Below are 20,842 nucleotides of genomic sequence, written 5' to 3'. Positions count from 1 at the left end.
ATCACTCGTTAATCTTACACAAGCACGGGTTTCCTTGGATTGGGAGTTGTCAACATCCCAACATTTGTCGATTAACTCAATAGAAGTCAATCTTTGCACCCCAACAAGTGAAGATCACTAAAAGCCTCAACCCATTATTTTTCCAAGAGCTCCACCTAATTAGCAATCACTGAGACATCTTCTCTTGGTCCTATGAAGATAAGCAGGGTGTGGATCCTGGATTCTACTAGCATCAATCCATTTGATACAAGATTCAACCCCCATCCAGAAACAAACAATACCAAATGAAACTCTATTATACGACCCTCGTCAAAGAAGAAATAGACAAACTTTTTTGGGTGAGATTCATTCAGCTTGTCAAGAAAGCCATATGGCTGAGCAGGATAGTTGTTTTGAACATGAATGGAAAAATACAAGTCTACATAAACTATCACAAGTTCAATGTGGCCACCATCTATTACACCTTTTTCCCTTTACGGACAATGTCGATAATGCAGTGGGTCACATATAATTTACAGTTTACTCAAAGGTTTCAACAGCTATAACCAGATCTAAACGGAGGCCTTCATTATGGAATTTGGTGTTTACACAGCAGTCGACTATGTGATGTTTGGCATCAACAAGGCTCTCACCACATTCCAAAGTATCATCATTAAGATTTTCTAGTCCATATCATCCTTTATATGCATGTTTCTCAATTCTTTCTCCATGTTTGACAACCAAGCCGACACTTACAACACTCATGGCTATGTCTGGAATCATGTTGCATTCGGAGTAGCCAAAACATGCTCTGCAAGCACAGTTTCAACAAGGATGGCATCCTCATCAAACCCCAGTAAAGCCAACGCCCTACCTAATGAACACAAAAGGCCTTGCCCAATTCCTCAAGCAACAGTGGCATTGCTATGTGGTCCGCTACCTAGCCGACTTTACAACACGCCTCCATGTCAATTTTCATAAATCATCATTTAATTGGAACATTGAGGAACAGGCCTTCATAGCCCTCAGTTATGCTAGCTCAAGTACTAATGTCTTTTTCATGTCTTTTTCAATGCTTTTGATTCACAGATCAAAAAACTATTGATGTAGTTGTATGATTCCAATTCTTAACAAATGGTGTACTATGCCGCCGACAAGAAAATATCAAAAGTTGAGCGGAACTCAATAATGGAGCATAAAACCATGAGATGATCTACAACATCACAAAGTTCCGGCACTAGTTGCTAGGCCAGACATTGACCTTTCATATATATCAGGAAGGCTCTTCTACCTAGTGGCTAAGACCGCTTTGGTTGGCAAACTTGCACATTAGAAGATCTTACTTCACAAGTTTGAGTTTGAGTTTGAGATATTCCTTTGCCTAAACACAACGCACATTGGTGTATTACTTGTCCAACTAGAGCCTAGTGAAGCTCTATAGGTGCATGGACAACTTTCCTACTGTTGTCATCCTACTCGTCAGTGCAGATGACAAACATTGTCACAAAGACAACCTAGACAAGTGGCTTCTACACGCTTCATTCTTCTTGGATGATGGCGTAGTGCCAACCAACATGACTAATAACGATTACCTCAAGCAACTGGCCGTTCACAACCAGAATATTTGCCTCAATGGCAAAATGTACCACAATTCTGGCACTATTGGAATTTGGCACCGAGGAATTGGAACCATGAGAAGACAGACAAGCATTCTCAAGGAAGCCCATTGCAATCTCACAAGTAATCACTACATGGACTCAACTACAGCCAAATGGTACAGTTGACCATGCAATGTGACATGCATCACCAATGCTAGGAATGTGAGCATTGCAAATGGATGGATCAGCCAAAGGAGATGGCCTAGATACCACAAAACCCTATACTTCCCCTACAACCGTTTCAAAAATGGAGTGTTGGATTTTGTTGAACTCTTCAACACAACCTAAACCTGCAATCGCTACAATTGTACAAAGTGGGTGGAGGTGAAGGCATTGCAAGATAATATGGCAACCTCAATGCTAAGATTCTTGTACGCTCATATTTGGTGCCAATTTGGATGCCAATCAGGCTCGTCAACAATCGCAGAACCCATCTACTCAACACTTTGGTGATTTCTTTGAGGCTAACACCAAGAAAAATAGTGCCACCTACACATATGTCATACAGCTGGTCCATATGCCCAAAGTGTTGAATTGAGCTTCTGGTCCCATTCTGTGCGGTTTTGTTTGTGATTGTCTTATGTACATGCTGAAACGTTATTTTGTCAACATGGCCAATCCATTTGCTTGTGTACTATGATTGGTGAGGTTCCAAGACCCACATTCAAATCAAGGAGTGGCTTGACAAAGATATACCCTGGTACGAACATGAAGTCTAACCACTCCCCATGGTCAAAGATTGAATCAAGATGTTGCTACATCTTAAGGTCCTATAATGTCATTAAGGCATATATTGATAAGCAATGACAGCACCAGGAGATACACTTCTCTATTAACGATCAGGCCTCATGCCCAGCAGACTTTGAATACAGTGGGCCAGGCCCCATTGGATCGTAAACACAGGGTGACAGGATGATCCAAGGTCAGGATATTGGACGGTCACATCAAGATACAACACTAATAAAATTCTTCTAATTGAAGCCATATTTTGACAACCTCCCCTAGCTTCTATGCCTGTACCACAAAATTCTGGAGCTGACTCTCAGGAAAACCCACATGCGCAACAATCATGTTATGTCATGCAATGCTTTCACTTTATATTTGAACACCTAACGGAATATTTAGCACTAATGTGAACTCGTGAATCACTTGAACCCACACACAAAAAATCCATATTATCCAAAGGTTCTAGTTTATTAACATGGTTATTATATGAAAAACAGGAGTAATATGAAATGAACTTGGTTAGTCTACAATTGATCTCAACAAGAACTTGGGAAAAGACCTTTCATAAGATGTTTTAAGATAGTGATAACCCAGTAAATATTGGGTCAAGCTATCACCACATAGAATTCAGTTCTAGTTCTTACAATATTTGCACATTCAACCTAACCTCTGGAGTTTCACTTACTTTCCTTTCAGCTTAATCACTGATAGTTCTGACTCTACGTAGTCTCCTGCACAAATGGCAGGGTATTTATCAGCATTTGGCTGATTTGCAAAGTGGCCCAATGGTTTAAGAATCGCATCTGATGCAATATGTCCGAATACCTGTTGATCACAATAGAAGTTTTAGTGATGGAAAGAGGAAGTGAAGACAAATTTCCTATTGTACTTAACAGTGAAAGAGATAAAATTATTTTGCTTTACACAGAAAAACTCAGAAATACCCCTTCAGTTTTCTTTATTCCCCAAATTCCCGTAAGATTTTGTTATTTCCTCAAATACACTAGGTCAACCATCAACTAGCAAAATTTTATTGTCTCTCAATCAACTAGCAAAATGTAATGTTAATGCTGATTCTATAATATGCCATGCTTAAATTTGAGACCTTCAAGAGGAACTTTGGTGCTTGGCCAATAATACTCAAAACGACAAAGATCGACATACCGTTGATGAGACTCTCCAAAGACATCTTCCATCCTGAACTGCTGAGTGAATTGCATCTACTGTTTTTTTGCTCACAACCACTTCATGCATCCCAGCACTACAGTCTCCTCCTGTAAGCCACTCAAACTGAAAAACATGACATATATGGTCAAACATTTCATGCATATCATTATAAGAATAAAATATTCTGGGCTCATAAAATTTAGTATATGATACTTAAACAAGATAAAAGAAGGGGGAAAGTTTAAAATACACATTTTTTATATTCTCCTAAATGACCCTGAGTTTCCATTATTTTTCAATGACCTACAGAAACGCCGAACAGCAATTATAGGTGCTATTGAGCAATTATATGGCCAACTTGTCCCTTTTTCCTTCTCAGGGATTAATTAATGGCGTTTAGGGAAATAAAGAAATTTCAGGACATTTGGGTAAAAAAAGTAGAACTTAAGCATTTTAAGGCTTTATATACTAATTGACAGCTTCATGCACTGATGCTGTAAGTAACATCCTAACAAATAACATCAGTAATTCAACATGCAACGCTAAGGTACATAAACTATCACATTGAGTTTCTATATATGAATGAAGGTAAGCATATAAAATGTACATCAACAGATACTTGAATTACAAAGCATAAGAAATAAGAGGAATTTCGAAATTAACCTGCTTGCCAGTTTGAAGCAAAAGACAGCCAGGGGGGACATTTACTTCTACTTTCTCTCCACTTCTCATCCAAATGAAAAGGCCAGGAAATCGACACCGCCCATGAATGGTGAGGAAGTTTAAATCATAGTGATAACCAGCCAATATTGTTCCTTCTTGCCCATCCGTTTCAAGGTTACTCCCAGTAGGCGCAAGTAAATGTGGCCCCTGCCTTCAGGGCCAGAACTTCAGCACAATGTACATATTTTTGGAAATGTAATAAACCATAAATCATTATTTACGAAGAATGGTTCAGGTTGCCTTGATACCTGAAACATTAATGAAGTGAATGCTTCCGTGTGAAGCCCAAACCCAATTGCTGCCATCTCTGCGACAACCTGATTTCATCCACAATGAGCATCAATGGAATCAATACGAAAAAAAGAAACGTATGATTTTTCACTAGATAGATGACCCACTTCAACAGCAGCAATCATCTTTGAACCCCATCCATTCATTATATCCACCCAGTCTGGAAAACCTTCTGGAATTACAGGCTCTGCATTTAATTCCTGCACTACCAGAAACACAATTACTGTCATCCAATCTTTTCAGGTTCCTCAACATTATAAAATCAGTTCAAACATACATGCGAATTCCTCTAATCTAAGAATATTCATGTTTATGAAGCATATTTGCAGCTCAAATTTAGCCCAAATCTAAAAGAATCAAGCTTACATGTATGACCAGTATTTATTATAGACATCAAGTTGATCGAATAGTCCAGCAGATCAACTCTTAAAATTGTTCTAGTAGAATACCAATTCCCACTTCAGAATCTCATTACAATTTGCAAATCAGATCGCATTAGTAGGACTACATTTTTGGATTGTCTAGACAGGGAAGATTGATCGCATCTTCACCTCCAAGGATAACTATTAATCTATTCAAATATGCCCAACTATAAAAGTCATTGTCGTCATAGTTAATAGTTTAAACTCATTTCATGATATCTTTACTTTTTGGTCTGCCCTAATTATTTTAAAGTTCCATCTTCTTCACAATAACAGAGACTCCATTGCTTGAATGATCATTGCAATTTCATAAACAAGAAATATATGCAGAAGACCAACGAGTGACTGTTTCACATTATTGACTTCAATATGTATATGCAACGGAATAATGTGGTTACAAACTGAAGTGCAAAACGCCGCGGCACTGTAAAATAAATTTGTAGCAATAATATTGAGAACAAATCCAGAAATACATAGCAGCAGCTGCAATGAAGCTACATTATGGTTAAAAAGTTAACAGACTCTTGAATGTGAAGTTAAAGTTCAGTTGTGACATTTGAAAATGCAAACAGGACACAGTGATCTTAATCCTCAGTCTCAACAAGAAATGTTGCCAATCAGCCATGTTCCCTTATCAGATATGAACTAGAATGAATTTATGAGAAAATAACCTTAAATCTCTAGCAATTTAGTAGGAATTTTATCCATTTCTATTAGATTCTGTCTTTTCATAACAATTTCAAGCAGCCAAATTCACACACTCAACAAAGTTTTAATGAGCACCCTTTTTACATCAAATGAAGCCACGTATAAAACTGTCATACTTTGGCACACAATGCCACTTTTCACATCGATAAAGGAAAAATAGCTTTACTTTTACAGAGCTTAATCTCCAAATAGAAACACCATTTTCGTATCAAACAAAGGTAAAATAGCTTACTCTGAAGGACCTAGTCTCCACATAGAAACATAATTTCACATCAAGCAAGTAAAAGTAGCTGCTTAAAGGAGCCTTAAGTCTACATAGAAACGCCATTTCATATCAAACAAAGTGAGAACGACCTACTTGGAACTTGGTTTGGGGAGGACGAGGGCCTATTCTCCACATGTAACGCCATTTGCGATCAGGTCCAGTAGGAATGCAAGGACGGGAATCTTCAGGAAGCAGGGATGCAGCCTTCTCCATGTCCTTGTCCACTGCACTACGAGGTAGCTCAACGCCACCAGGAGTCACGCCTACCTGTCTCACAAACAAATACAGTGAGATGGGAAAAAGAGTCTTAAGGAAACAAAATGTCACTTTCTGCATACAGACACGCAGATAGAGAAAGAGAGAGAAAGGGAGACAGATATCATATAGCATTGGAATGTCAGATTTTTGCATATAAGAACTTAGAGAATGATAATGCAAGAAAATGACACAGATTGCAAATAAACACACAGAAATATGAGAGCGGGAATGGAGAGTACGGCAAAGAATGGGAGGGATTGGATATAAAATAGAGAGGGAGGAAGTATGTAACCTGATAGTGGAGGAGGGGTCGTTCTTGTTGGCGTTTGAAGAGATCCGGCGTTTGGAAGAAGGCCTCCATCATGTCCAAGAACTTGTCACTGTCTTGCGCGTGACAGCGAGGGTCTCGGACGACCAGAGCTCCATAGTCTCTCAGAGAAGCAGAGACTCTACTGCAGAGCGACGCGGAAACATGGGCATCAGCATCGCCATTAATGAAGGTGGTCTGAGGTTCTGCAGCTGCATCTGCATCTGCATCTGGATCTGCAGAGGCAGGGAAAAGGTGGGGATCGGCGAGGCGACCTGAGGATCGGAGGTAAGGTCCAAGATCGATGACGGGGAGCTCCATCTCCGTCGTCTTCATCGCCACCAGCGTTCAAATTATGTATGTATGTAATAATGTATGTATATCTACCTGCAGCGCGCACCAAAAAAGTCATAAGGAAAATGGGAAGATATGTATGTATCAGTATGTATATGTATATGTATATGTATATATATGTACATATGTAGCTCTAAATGCTGCTCGTTCCTACGCTCGTGACTAACTACTACCAAATGTTTAAGAGGGCAAGTGAGGGAATCGCGGAGAGGGACGGTGCAGGTCGCACCGTTGATGGCGCGTTCGATCTCCACCGTCCGAGATGGATAAAAAGCTGACAATGTCTGTCACCAGGAGCCCAACTTTGTGAAAAGGAGCCCGACTCTGTCAAAAGAACCCCCGCTGTTAGACAGCCTCTTTACGCAGGAGCCCGACTCTGTCAGAAGGAGCCCCGCTGTCTGACAGCATCAGTAAGAAGGAGCCCGACTCTGTCAAAAGGAGCCCCGTTGTTTGACAACCTCTGTCATCAAGAGCCCGACCGACTCAGGGAAGGAGCCCGACTTAAAATCAAACATCAAAAACTCCAAAAAATGGTAAGTGTACAACAAATATTTGCCATGAAACTAATCATAGAATTTCTCAAAAAACCCTAAAGATTCAAATAACAAGTCTTACATAAAATATTAAAACGTCAAATGTTGACAACCCTAAAATGAAATATGAATATACACGTTACATATTAAGATTATGGCTCATGTCGGGATGATTGTAAGATGCAACCACAATTTTTACAACATGTAACATTCGAGTCCCTTGAAGTCAAGGTCAAGCCATCGCAACGCAAACACCGAACCTTCTCATGGTCACCTATTGGCAATCGCCTCGTAGCCCAACTTGCACCTCTTTGTAGTTTTCCAGAGTGGGATTTGGAAGTGTTTGGGGAGCTACCAATAAGTTCTTGCGAGATGTATATTGTTGCACTTCTTTTGGCACCGATTTGTTGGTTGCGACTTATTGATATGCCATCTTCTTTATTGGTTGATTTTGGTGCACCAACGCGATACACCTTCTCAGCCACATCTTCCAATGTTTGTATACCTTCAACAATAGTTGCACAGTCGAAGGTTCCTAACCCTTGCTCGAGATATTGAAGTGCTTTCACGACCGTTTGTATTTTGGACTTGAATGATTCAATCTTGGATGTTGTGGGGTTTGTCTCCTCGACTCTTCTACCTCTGCACCACTTCTATTTCTGTATTATGGTCCATTCGCATTTGGGTCGCGTGATCTATAAAAGGCAATGAGCCACATAAATGTGGCATATGCCTCTCAATAATCATTCGGATACCGAGTAAATGCTTACATTTACTCGCAATGTCTTGGCAATCACAATATGAACATTGGAGTGAGACATTATACCATAGAGTGGGAGTCGTCATGCTCAAGATTCTAAACCAATATCGAGCCTCGTCGACAATTTCCATTGTGGAAGTATCGTCGACATACCTTTCCAATATTCTCTCCGCTTCTTTAAGTCGGGACCTTTGATCCCTACAATTCTCACAGGGTGCAAACCGACCACTCTCACATTTTTCTTGTCGTTGCTTATACCACTCTATTACCGTTCATCCTATGCAAGTGCCTGTTTCACTGTCCCTAATTAAGACATGCAGAAGGTCAATAATTGTGTTGGGATATGTCCCTCCAGTGGGAGGAAGATCCGACCGTCCGGAAAGCCGACAGTCGAGGAGCCGAGTTGATGAGGGACTCGGTCGAGGCCGAAACCGGAATCGGGTAAATAGCCAACTCGGGAGACTATACTTGTGAATAGTCTAAGTGTGCGCCCCATGAGGGCTACGTATGTAAATAACCGAAAAGTTGCGTAAGTATATATGCAACTAGGGCAAACTTTTAGAAAACAGTGAGAGGTAGAACAAAGTTAGAACGAGAGAGCGTGTGTGTGAGAGAGAAGAAGCGTGAGCCGTGCCATAGTTGTATTTGTAACAGTAGACGCGAAGAGCCTTGTGTGGCTGATACACTCGACAGAGTGTTGTAACCTTCTCGTTGGTGTATATCCACTATTTGTATAGTGAAGTTCTGTTCCCGTGGTTTTTCCCCGTTTTAGGGTTTCCACGTAAATCTTTGTGCACCATTGTTTATCTTGTCTTTTCTGTTATTCGGGTGTGATTCTATTTTAGCGTTGTTTGTTTATTGTGATTTGAATTCCGCAACGATTCCTCAACAAATTGATCGGTTTATTCTTCCTCTCAAGGTAGTATACTTGATAAACTGCCAATGTCTTTCCACAATATTGGTAGTGTCAACATGTCCATAGTTGAACATTCTACCAAACTTGGGCCAGAGTTTCCTCCACACACATGTCAAACCACACCATCCTCCTTCTATATATTGCCAAACATCAGGCTTGTCTGCATATTCTACCTTTAACTCCTCACACATCGCATTGAATGCGGATTCAGTAATGCATTGCATCAGTTGGCACATTCGTTGATAAAGATGGTTTCTCTTAGTTGCACTTACTTTTGGCAACAAGTTGTCCACCCATGACTTTTTGGCGTGAAACTGACACAACAAAAGTCGACAATGTGCTTGCAATCGTTGCCCATTTACAACAATCCAAGATTGACGGTCTGTTGCAACCACATTAGTTATGGCATTATATGATGTCCAACATTTATCAATCACTATCGTATTTGGCCTCACCGTGGGCATCCTTGCGAATATGACTCTCAAACAAGTTTCTAATGCGACTTGCTCATGGTTTGACCCCTTATTAGAACTACAAAGCATGTACCATAATGGGATCCCAATTTCCATGGCGTTGGGGGCAACTGTTGCATATAATGGTAGCCCGAATTGGTTTGTTTTAAATGTTGAGTCGATTGCCCAAGAGTTGTTCAGGGTCAACCGCTCACACATTTCCAACATCCATTGATCTTGAAGTATCAAGATAAATGGTTGTTTGGCGGGAGATCCTGGTTCACTAGGCAGGTAGGGTTGAACATGAGCCACTTTCCCAAGATCTCGGAGTGCATAGGCATCTTGCATCATCAAAGCCCAATCAACATTAGTCATGGCACTCCTGATTTTTAACCTATTTGCCATGTTATGGACCTCCTTTGTTATCATAAAGAACCGATAGCTAATAAGCCCTAATGGACTAGCCTTGGACTTATGATATGCTTCCTTACGCATGCTCATTCGTGCCACATGCCTTGCACACCCAACATCAAATAGGTCATCTTTGCAACAACTTATGACATTGGGGTGTACTGGCAAATGGTACACATCCGACCTACTACATGGTACATGACCACTTGAGGTCCATATATTGAAATGGTAAGTATCTCATTGTCAACATCGTCATTCATTCTAACATCCACATCGGAGTGTGCACCTGCCTCGTCGAGTGGAATTAGATGCAAGTCGAGATGTCCCAGCACGATGGCAACTATACCTAGTCACACGCATGCCCTTCTTGACTCCTTTCCTTAAAAGTGTGTGGTACTTGGTTTGCAAATCTATGAGTGCAACATCTAACTAGTGGGTTTCTACCTTGATCACTTCTATGGGTAGGATCTTGTTATATTTGGCCATGCTTGATCCCAAACCTTCTATCGGGTCGACCTTCGATACCATTTGGCAACCACGACTTGTAAGGAGTGCTTTTACATACTCTAGTGGGATGCCATAATCACGTACATCAGTCGCATAAACTAGCTTTAACTCTTTAAGAGTCTTTGAAAACGTGTGATGGGATGTGTCACCCTGTTACGCAAATGCTAGTTCCCTCCATTTCTCAACGTATAATACTTGAAGATTAGGTGATGCTTTAAGGTAAATTGCACTCTCATTCCCGAGTATGAGACGACTCTTCATGCGCCTCCATGCATGAAGTGAAAGAGGTGCTCCCCTCGCGACATCACGTAATGCTTCCAATGTTACCTTAACTTGTCCCAATAAATCTTTAACCATCAAATTATACGTACCTCTTGAAAATGCAAAATACCTAGGGGAACAATACATGAAGGGATCAACCGCCTCATCCTCACGATCAGAATCTAATGACTCAAAAGGAATATCCAATTCGTCCTCAGATACAAACGATGCATTGGATGACCATGACATATCCTCCAATTCATCTTCCGACATGGTGAAGACACCATGATGCATTGTGCTCTCCATAGCAAATACAATATGATCGAGAATCCCAGGGATTGAGGTGAATGAAGTGAATGTGAGAGATTATGTGAATGAATGAAGTGAATGAATTCAAATAATTCACATGAATGGAGTGGATTATTTCAGCTCTTCTTCAATGAATTAGTTCGAGAATGTTTAGGGCTATTAGTGAACGATCAAGAATGAGGATGAATGAAATGAGTGCGAGTGATTAATAGACTGTTAAGGAAGGGAATGAGTTCAATCCTTTGTGAATGAGTCTACCTCTTAGTGCATGCTACTGAATTTGGTGAATCAATTTGTTGTAGTCATTAGTATGATCGTTGAAACGCCATCATTACACGTAGTTGGGCAATTGACTATTAATGAGTCGGGCTTCCTCTTTTGTAACAAGTCGGGCTCCTCGTTCATCAGTCGGGCTTCCTCTTTTGTAACGAGTCGGGCTCCTCGTTAATTAGTTGGGCTCCTCATTAATTAGTTGGGCTCCTCATTAATCAGTCGGGCTCCTCATTAATCAGTCAGGTTCCTCCTATAACATTGTTGTACATTGCTTTGTCTACCTTCTCCATTATTGACTAGTATTGCATTGTCTAGTATTGCATTATTGTACATTGCTTTGTCGGCAATCTCCATTATTGACTAGTATTGCATTTACTAGTTTTGCATTATTGTACATTGCTTTTGATACCTTCTCCATTATTGACTAGTATTGCATTATTGTACATTGCTTTTGAATAAGATTCACATTGAGTCACACACTAACTAGAATGAGATTCAAATTGAGTCACACACTAACTAGAATGAGATTCAAATTGAGTCACACGCTAACTAGAATGAGATTCAAATTGAGTCACACACTAACTAGAATGAGATTCAAATTGAGTCACACGCTAACTAGAATGAGATTCAAATTGAGTCATATACAACCAGAATGAGATTCAAATAATAAGACTCACAACCAAAATGAGATTCAAATAATAAGACTCACAACTAGAAGGAGATTCAAATAATAATACTCACAACCAGAATGTACATCAAATTGAGTCATATACAACCAAAATGAGATTCAACTATTGATTTGATATTACAAAAAAGTTGGCAATCCGCATGAGATAGTACATCGAGCTCATATGTTTGATGTTACAAGTACAACATGCTAGTGATTAAAATAACCCTATGCCCAGAGTCCTTCGTGTCCATTTTGCCATGATTTTCCGAAGGAGCTCCACGTCTTCGAATCCAAACCATTGCTCCTTACCCTACACCACAAGATGCCATCCACCTAAGCCCTTACAAAAACAAATGCTCAAATTCAATTCTCATAAATACTTACAAATTGATCGGACTCAAATCCTTGAATGAACTCCTCAACCAACATTCGAATGGTTTGCATCACGTAATACCCACAATCCGTCCCATTAGGTTGGGTTGGGATATGCAATACTTGGAACCGCTCGTTGTTGATGATGCAATGGTTGTGTGTGGCGCTAGAGATATGTCATACAGCCAAATCACCCAATGCCTTCATGCCGGTAGCCAGATGATTATTTAGTGGATCACAAAAAACAATTGGGCTCCTCGCCTTGGCATCGAGACCTATAGGAGTCTGTCGCATCTTCAACCAAAGCACCCAATGCCCTGAGTGCAATATTGGAATGAAGACACATTCCCATTCAGGGACCTGAGTGAGTATGTCTTCACCCTTATCACTGTCATGGCAAGACTCGAACCCATGACTTTATGCTACATGGGTCGAGCTCTTACCATTAGATTAGGAATTGTATTTTGTAGGATATTATTTTCATTTATACTTTATCATAGAAAATTGATGTATATTCCAGATCTCTCTGGAACATTCTAGAAGCTTCAAGATTATTCCTAAAAACACTATAAAAGGAGGCACAAGGCATTGTTTTGAACCAAATTGGTTCAACGCCAGTCTTAAGCCTCTTAGCCGCTTGTACTTATCTTTTCACATAATATATAGCTGCTGTCATCATCTCTCTCATTCTTGCTATCTCTCTCTCTCCAACTTGAGATTGAAAATGGCCGTACTAGTGGAGTCCCTAGGGAGGAAAGGATATGTAGGTTATGTCACATAGAGATAGAGGATGAGTACCACTTTACTTGCAAGTGTCCAACCTATGCCGAGATAAGGGCACAATACCAAGACATACTTGGTCCGTCTCCCACCCTCCCCAAACTATTAGATACTCTAGATATAAAGAAATTAGGCAAATACATTCTAGCGCTAAAACAACACAGAGAGAATAAATTACAAAATGTTGACAATAATGCTGCTAATGATCACGAACATGTAACAAATGCAGTTTTTCAGGAACCTGAGGAGACAACGAATGCCGACACACTTGCACCACTCGGCCTTTCCATTGATGAGGCAGAAAACCAGAGAAGAACCAGACGTCCTCGGGTGCCGGGTTTCAAAACAACTCAACGTGATGTGGACGCAATATTGAAAATAAGGGAACGTGAGCTACACCGCCTAGAAGCCATGGCTAGGGCACTCTCTACATTGGAACCCACATCAAGACCCTTTGACCCCCCACTTCTTTTCGAGAGGCTTGGGTGGAAATAAAATTAGGCTTAGTGTATAGTCACTTTCGAGTATACTACATATTGTACACTACTAGAACTCTTTTAGTTTAAGTTCTATTTTTTTTTTTTTACTTAATTTTATTTTTAGTTATGATGACTGGATAAATACTCTATTGTTGTAAACCAATTGTCTCATGGGCCAAATTTGGCCTTAGAAGACGTTAATACACCTTTCTCTCTCCTCTTCTCACTTCCTCTCTCGGGAATCTTACGCAGTCCCGTCCTCTTAGTACTAATAGTACTGTTGTTCTTAGTACTAATTCCATCTCTGTTTTAGTACTATTCCTGACAGTTTGAACCAATTTTTCCTCTAGCCTACTTGTCACTCTCCCTCATCCTCCTACCCTTTTCCCTATACTATGGCTATTGTTAGCGCCCAAGAATACCAATCCGTTTTCTCCGAGCTACAGTGCCTAAAAGAAAAGTTTGTTGCCCTGGAACAAGAAAACCAACGGCTGATAGGGGATCTGCAACAAATCGCTCTAGAAAAACAACAAACGCAACAACAACATGGGGAGTTAGCGTTACGGGTACAACAACTCGAAGCAGCGTTGCAACAACAAGGATCCAGTCCCCAAGGATTTCATAAAGAGCCCAAGATTGGACTTCCTGTGAAATTTGATGGAACGCGTTCGCAATTCCGGGGATTCCTTAATCAGGTACGCTTAGTCATCCAGATGCATCCTTCCCGATTCCCACTGATGCATCTCGAGTCGGCCTAATAGGCACGCTACTTAGCGGCTTAGCCTTGGCATGGTTTGCTCCGCTTCTAGAAAAACAATCACCCTTACTTAATAACTTTGAAGATTTTATTGGTGAGTTTAAAGCCTGCTTTGGAGACACCGACAACATCAGGACGGCGATCAACAAGATCCGGCGATTGTATCAAGGCGATCGTCCAGCCTCTGCCTACGCGGCGGATTTCCGCCTACTTGCTTCAGATATACCCTGGGATGATCAAGCACTAATGGAGCAGTTTCGCTATGGCTTGCGAAACGATGTCAAAGATCTACTTCTAACTTTCCCCGAAGAACCAAAGTCTCTTACGGAGGCAATCAGTCGAGCAGTTCGATGTGACAACCGCCTTTTTGAACGGCGTTCAGAACGTCAATTACAGATACTACGCTCTAGGCCAGAGCCCACTTACGCCGCAGTCGCGGCTAAACCGTTTGCACGAGACACACCTCAAGCAAATACTTCGACACCGATGGAGATCGATACCATGCGTCGACGCGGCCCGTTATCGGAAGAAGAAAAGCAACGACGACGTGCCAATCGATTATGTCTTTATTGCGGTGGACCAGGACATATCGCCATCAATTGTCCCCATAGGCCAAGAAGACAGGTAAATCAAATCGTCGCCTGTACTAAACCCGAGTCAATTCTTCCCTTTGGAGTGTCTGATAGTATTAATAGTACTAATAGAGTGTCAGATAGTATTCATAGTACTAATAGCCCAAGTATCTCAAATAAATTTGAAATCCTTAGTCAATTAGATGAAGAGTTAAACGATTGAGTCCAGCCAAAATAGGAGCCATTTGGTTGGACAGCAGCCCTAGATCTGTACAGTCCATTAGTGGTTCCATTCCTTCCAAGCAAGTTAGCAATGTGTTCCTAGCCCAAGTCATTGTTAGTACTAAAAGTACTCCCCCAGTACCCGTCCTAGCACTTTTAGATTCCGGAGCTAATTCCTGTTTCATGGATCGAAATTTTGCCCAAGCTTCTCAGATATCCTTAAGAAAACTTCCTCGTCCCGCATCTGTAGTGGTCATTGATGGTCGTCCCATTGCTTCCGGGAATATTGTAGAAGAATCAGAACCCATTCAAGTTGTCCTAGGTAATTTTGTGTGTATAATATCATTTAATATAATTAGTAGTCCAGAGCATCCCATTGTCCTAGGATTACCTTGGCTTGAATTACATAATCCAGCCATAGATTGGAGAACAAGAGAAGTCCGATATCGACCACCCCAAGAATCAACTCACCGAGTTTCGACCATTTCACTCCATCAACTACACGAAGAAGGACCCAAGGAGGCAATGTTCCTATTTGCCATATCAGTACATCCTTCTAGCACTATTAAGAAGGACTCCTCAATACAACTTCCGGCAAAATATCATCCTTATGCCGATGTATTTGACAAGGTAAAAGCCGGTACCCTTCCTCATCACCGTCCCTATGACTGTCCCATCGATTTACAACCAGGAACCGAGCCACCATGGGGACCAATTTACAACTTGTCACCCACCGAGTTAGAAGTCCTTCGAGCCTACATAGAGGAGAACTTGGCAAGCGGGTTCATCCGTCATTCGAAATCTCCGGCCGGTGCACCCATCTTCTTTGTCAAGAAGAAAGATGGCTCACTTCGTCTTGTCGTTGATTACCGCGGATTGAATAAAGTCACCATCCAGAATAGGTATGCACTTCCTCTTATATCAAGTCTTTTAGAGCGAGTTAATGGTGCCAAGTTTTTTACTAAAATCGACCTACGAGGAGCGTATAATCTCGTGCGGATCCGACCGGGAGATGAGTGGAAGACCGCTTTTCGCACGCGGTATGGGCATTTCGAGTATACTGTTATGCCGTTTGGCCTAACCAATGCACCCGCAGTCTTCCAACACATGGCAAATGATATATTCAGAGACCTCTTGGATATCTGTTTGATCATTTATCTGGATGATCTGTTGATTTATTCGAAGACCCAGGAAGAGCACGATTCTCATGTACTATTAGTACTAAAGCGACTCCGCGAGAATGGTCTTTATGCCAAGCTAGAGAAATGTAGCTTTGACTGCAAGCAAGTGGAATTTCTAGGCTACGTCATCTCCTCAAAGGGCATCGCCATGGATCCAGCTAAAATCCAAACTGTACTAGAGTGGCAAATTCCACGGTCGGTACGAGATGTACAATGTTTTCTAGGCTTTGCTAACTTCTACCGTAAGTTTATACAGGATTACTCGAAGATTATTTTACCTCTCACACAACTTACGAAGAAGGGCCAAGCATTTCTTTGGTCCATCGAAGCAGATATGGCTTTTCGGCATCTTAAGAAAGCCTTTACATCAGCACCGATTCTAGCTCATGTGGATACAAGCAAACCATTCATCATGGAGGCCGACGCATCAGATTTCGCCCTCGGTAGCATCCTTTCTCAACAAGGCGATAAAGAAGAGTTGCATCCGGTGGCTTTCCATTCGCGCAAATTCAATGTCGCAAAAATCAACTACGAAATACATGACAAGGAGTTATTAGCCATCGTGGATTCATTTGTACAATGGCGGCATTTCTTAGAGGGCTCTCCACATCAGGTCATTGTCTTTAGCGATCATAAAAATCTTGCTTATTTTCAGAACGCTAACGTACTAAATCGACGGCAAGCTCGGTGGGCGCAATTCCTCACGCGTTTCAACTTCGAAATCACATATCGACCAGGGAAGCAGCAAGGAAAAGCAGATGCACTATCACGGCGTTCATATCTTGCACCTCGTCCTGGTGACGCAACATTTGATAATCAAAAGCAAGTAATCTTGGGACCAACACGATTGCACACGACGCGGATTTTTCACACCCCGATGGATTCACGGATTACCGATGACATACGTGCAACCTTGAAGACGGATAGTTTTGCTCAAGACATCCTGGCGCACATTGATACTTCTCGGGCATCCTGTTCTCAGTCTCAACAACCAGGTATTGACTACCGACAATTCGAATATCATGATGGTTTGTTATTCTTTAAAAAGCGCGTATATGTCCCCGATTGCTCCTGTCGCCTTCAAATCGTCCAACATTGTCACGACACCCATACGGCGGGACATTTCGGTAGTACCAAGACGTTGGAGTTAGTGCAGCGATCTTTTTGGTGGCCCCACATGCGCCGTTTTGTTGACGACTACGTTCGGACCTGTGATGCTTGCTGCCGAGCAAAGATGCCACGACACCATCCATATGGCTTGTTGGAACCTTTACCAATTCCAAGTAAGCCATGGCAGTCTATTTGTCTTGATTTTATTACAGATCTGCCAGTCTCGAAGGGGTTCGATGCTATCCTAACCGTCGTCGATCGATATACGAAGATGGCACATTTTGTGCCATGTACTAAAGCCATCACTAGCGAGGAAACCGCCGCTCTTGTTATGCGTGAGGTATTTCGGCATCATGGCCTACCAGACAGTATTATCAGTGACCGAGGCCCGCAATTTGTCTCCAAATTTTGGCAGCATCTCTTCAGGATGCTCAAGGTCTCCTGCAACCTCTCCTCCGGCTACCATCCTCAAACTGACGGACAGGCGGAACGAACAAACCAAACGTTGGAGCAATATCTCCGGTGTTTCCTGAGTTATCAACAGGACGATTGGGCCGAGATTCTCCACTTTGCGGAGTTTGCGTATAATAATGCTATTCACTCCTCGACTCGGGTCTCCCCATTTCTCGCTTATACCGGTTTCCATCCTCGCTGGTCGGTGATCGACACTCCGGAGCTACCTACCAACCCTCGTGCCGAGGACCATTTGGAGAGGCTACGCAAGATCCAGATGGATCTCTCTACTCACCTTCGTCATGCTCAACACACACAGAAGACTTATGCGGATCGTCATCGGATTCCCTCCTCTTTTGCCATCGGAGATCGAGTATGGCTCTTACGTTGTCACATCAAGACTACTCGACCGTGCGACAAGTTGGATTATCGACGACTCGGTCCTTTTCGTATTACGGGGAAGATTAATGATGTCACCTTCCGCCTGGATCTCCCTCCGCAGCTTCAGATACATCCGGTTTTCCATTGTTCTCTTCTTGAACCTTATAAAGCAAACACCATTCCCGATCGTGTGACACCACCGCCGCCCCCGCTGGAGTTGGACGCCGGCCCGGAGTATGAAGTTGCAGCCATCCTCGATTCCAAACTTGTTCGCAACAAACTTTATTACTTGGTCGATTGGCTCGGTTATAGTCCGAGCGAACGTACTTGGGAACCCGTCGAGAATGTTGCAAATGCACAAGATCTTCTTGCTGATTTCCACCGAAAGTATCCGGACAAACCCGGTCCGCAGTTAGCGCCGACTCGTTCCACTCGTTGTCTTTAAGGGGGCGATAGTGTCATGGCAAGACTCGAACCCATGACTTTATGCTACATGGGTCGAGCTCTTACCATTAGATTAGGAATTGTATTTTGTAGGATATTATTTTCATTTATACTTTATCATAGAAAATTGATGTATATTCCAAATCTCTCTGGAACATTCTAGAAGCTTCAAGATTATTCCTAAAAACACTATAAAAGGAGGCACAAGGCATTGTTTTGAACCAAATTGGTTCAACGCCAGTCTTAAGCCTCTTAGCCGCTTGTACTTATCTTTTCACATAATATATAGCTGCTGTCATCATCTCTCTCATTCTCGCTATCTCTCTCTCTCTCTCCTCTTCTCACTTCCTCTCTCGGGAATCTTACGCAGTCCCGTCCTCTTAGTACTAATAGTACTGTTGTTCTTAGTACTAATTCCATCTCTGTTTTAGTACTATTCCTGACAATCACTTTGGCCTTCTAGTTGTACCCATAGTGGATCCACAATATGAAACTGCTTGTTGATCTCGGGGGGCAACGAGTACTCCATCCATAAGTGGAAGAGGGTCATCATCCATGTGGATGCCATCTCCCCTACAATGCACAACGAACATAGTTCTACCTCCATCAAAAAGACCGCTAGATATAGTCGTCGGCAAGCCACCTGAAACCTGTTTATTAGGCCAGATTAGTAACTACGAAAAAAAACATGAAGTTAACTATTGATCTCATGCCCCCACCATAACGACGTACCTAGTGAACTTATTTCTTGTTGTGTTATCCCATGTTTTCGTGATTGTCCCAAGACCAACAAAGACAATCCCAATGTCAACACCCTCATCTGTGTCAGATGATGTAATGAACGACAATTTACCAGGGTCCACTTTTTTCTTGCGGATTTGGATTTTAGGCCTCCTTGGTTGTCGAGTTGTTGATTCTGACAATTGGTTTTGACCACCATCGATCTCGACATGTGCCTCATCTTCTGGCATGGGAATTCCATGATTCTTACATTAAAATTCATATATAAGATTCACACATAATCATTCACACACTAGATTTAGACTCACATAAGATGCACACATAATCATAAACCATACTTACATAAGCTTCAGACCCAACCACAATCTTCAACTTCAATTTTGCCATCCTATGCTCCTTTCCCTCGTCATACCCATCTCTTGGCTGACGAATTGGGAAATGAAATCGGCCTCCTTGGATGTTCGAAGTGCGTCTAGAGTGGCTTTGAAGATCTTAATCGCTCTTGTCCTCAACGTCCTCATGTGTGATTGGCGGGATTTGTTGTACTTTAGCTCCCGATCCAAAAAACGCTTTCTTGATCGTTGTCTTTTGTAGTGGTTGAAGAATGACATGGTTGTACTCCTCATGGAGGTCGATTGCTCTTATTCTTCTATCTTTAGCCCCCGAGGCAGTATTACACGGATGCCATATGCCTTCTGTAAGTGAGCCTCCATGTCAGTTTTTTTGTGAAACCATCGTACCTCTTTTCTACATGAATCTCCAACGATACATGTGTGACATTTGATACCTATCGAGTCTCTTCCCGCCTTGAAGAGGGACATAGGGTCCACTACAACAATGGTGTGACATTTGCATTAGAAAAACCCAATATATACTTACTTCAATAATGATTATAAGAATGTACATCAACTCACCATTTACACTGATATCTTCAACACCTGGCCCCACGTCATGTATGGGGTTCGTATCCATGTTCGAGTCTTCAGTAATGATGTTTTTGACAGGAACTACACGCTCCCGATGAACAACGCTCGGCCACAACTGAGCCTAGAATAAAACACAGAAAACAGGGAATGAAAGCTCAACACGATAGAGAGAAGTGTACAAGATGTTTACGTGGAAAACCCAAACACGGGAAAAAACCACGGCAGTCCACTGACTGCTAACTATCACTATATCACAATCATAGTTCCTAATATTCGCGTACGTCCAATTTACTGGACGTACGCGAACGTTTGCAAACGTACGCGTATGATACGCGATATTCGTTTGGCTTTTTTTTTTTTGACTTTTTTTTTGTTTCTTTAATTTTTGATATTCATAATATTTTGTGAATAGAAGTGACATCTGACACACATACACACTCTCTCTCTCTCTCACACGAGAACTGACAGATTTTC

At 41.7% G+C, this 20,842-nt stretch overlaps 1 protein-coding gene and 1 long non-coding RNA gene across 2 annotated transcripts; both read right to left on the bottom strand.

Moving 5' to 3' along the window:
- Nucleotides 1–2,863: 2,863 nt before the first annotated feature.
- LOC147856097 (uncharacterized) lies at nt 2,864–6,863 on the bottom strand. The gene is made up of 7 exons (XM_087329775.1): nt 6,490–6,863; nt 6,033–6,206; nt 4,652–4,744; nt 4,502–4,570; nt 4,194–4,400; nt 3,528–3,653; nt 2,864–3,188 (listed from the first exon to the last, which is right to left on the bottom strand). The coding sequence occupies exons 1-7, from the start codon at nt 6,838–6,840 to the stop codon at nt 3,045–3,047; spliced, it is 1,164 nt and encodes a 387-aa protein (XP_087185901.1). The 5' UTR covers nt 6,841–6,863; the 3' UTR covers nt 2,864–3,044.
- A 351-nt stretch (nt 6,864–7,214) lies between these two features.
- Nucleotides 7,215–11,091, bottom strand: LOC147856096 (uncharacterized). The gene is made up of 2 exons (XR_015530663.1): nt 10,809–11,091; nt 7,215–7,358 (listed from the first exon to the last, which is right to left on the bottom strand). It is a non-coding gene; the product is annotated as an uncharacterized LOC147856096 (long non-coding RNA).
- Between the last annotated feature and the right edge of the window lie 9,751 nt (nt 11,092–20,842).

Source organism: Azolla caroliniana, unplaced genomic scaffold, assembly GCF_043228905.1.
Source record: "Azolla caroliniana isolate FFs.n. ecotype wild unplaced genomic scaffold, voAzoCaro1.0.p SCAF_13, whole genome shotgun sequence".
Taxonomy (NCBI): Eukaryota; Viridiplantae; Streptophyta; class Polypodiopsida; order Salviniales; family Salviniaceae; genus Azolla; species Azolla caroliniana.
This window is presented reverse-complemented; position numbering and strand designations above follow the sequence as displayed.

Excerpts from the sequence above, each read along its gene's own strand:
- LOC147856097 (XM_087329775.1), bottom strand. The coding sequence starts at position 6,840 with ATGAAGACGACGGAGATGGAGCTCCCCGTCATCGATCTTGGACCTTAC. Across the intron at positions 6,207-6,489 it reads GACCCCTCCTCCACTATCAG|GTAGGCGTGACTCCTGGTGG; the intron begins GTTACATACTTC and ends TTTGTGAGACAG. Across the intron at positions 3,654-4,193 it reads TGCTTCAAACTGGCAAGCAG|TTTGAGTGGCTTACAGGAGG; the intron begins GTTAATTTCGAA and ends CATGTTTTTCAG.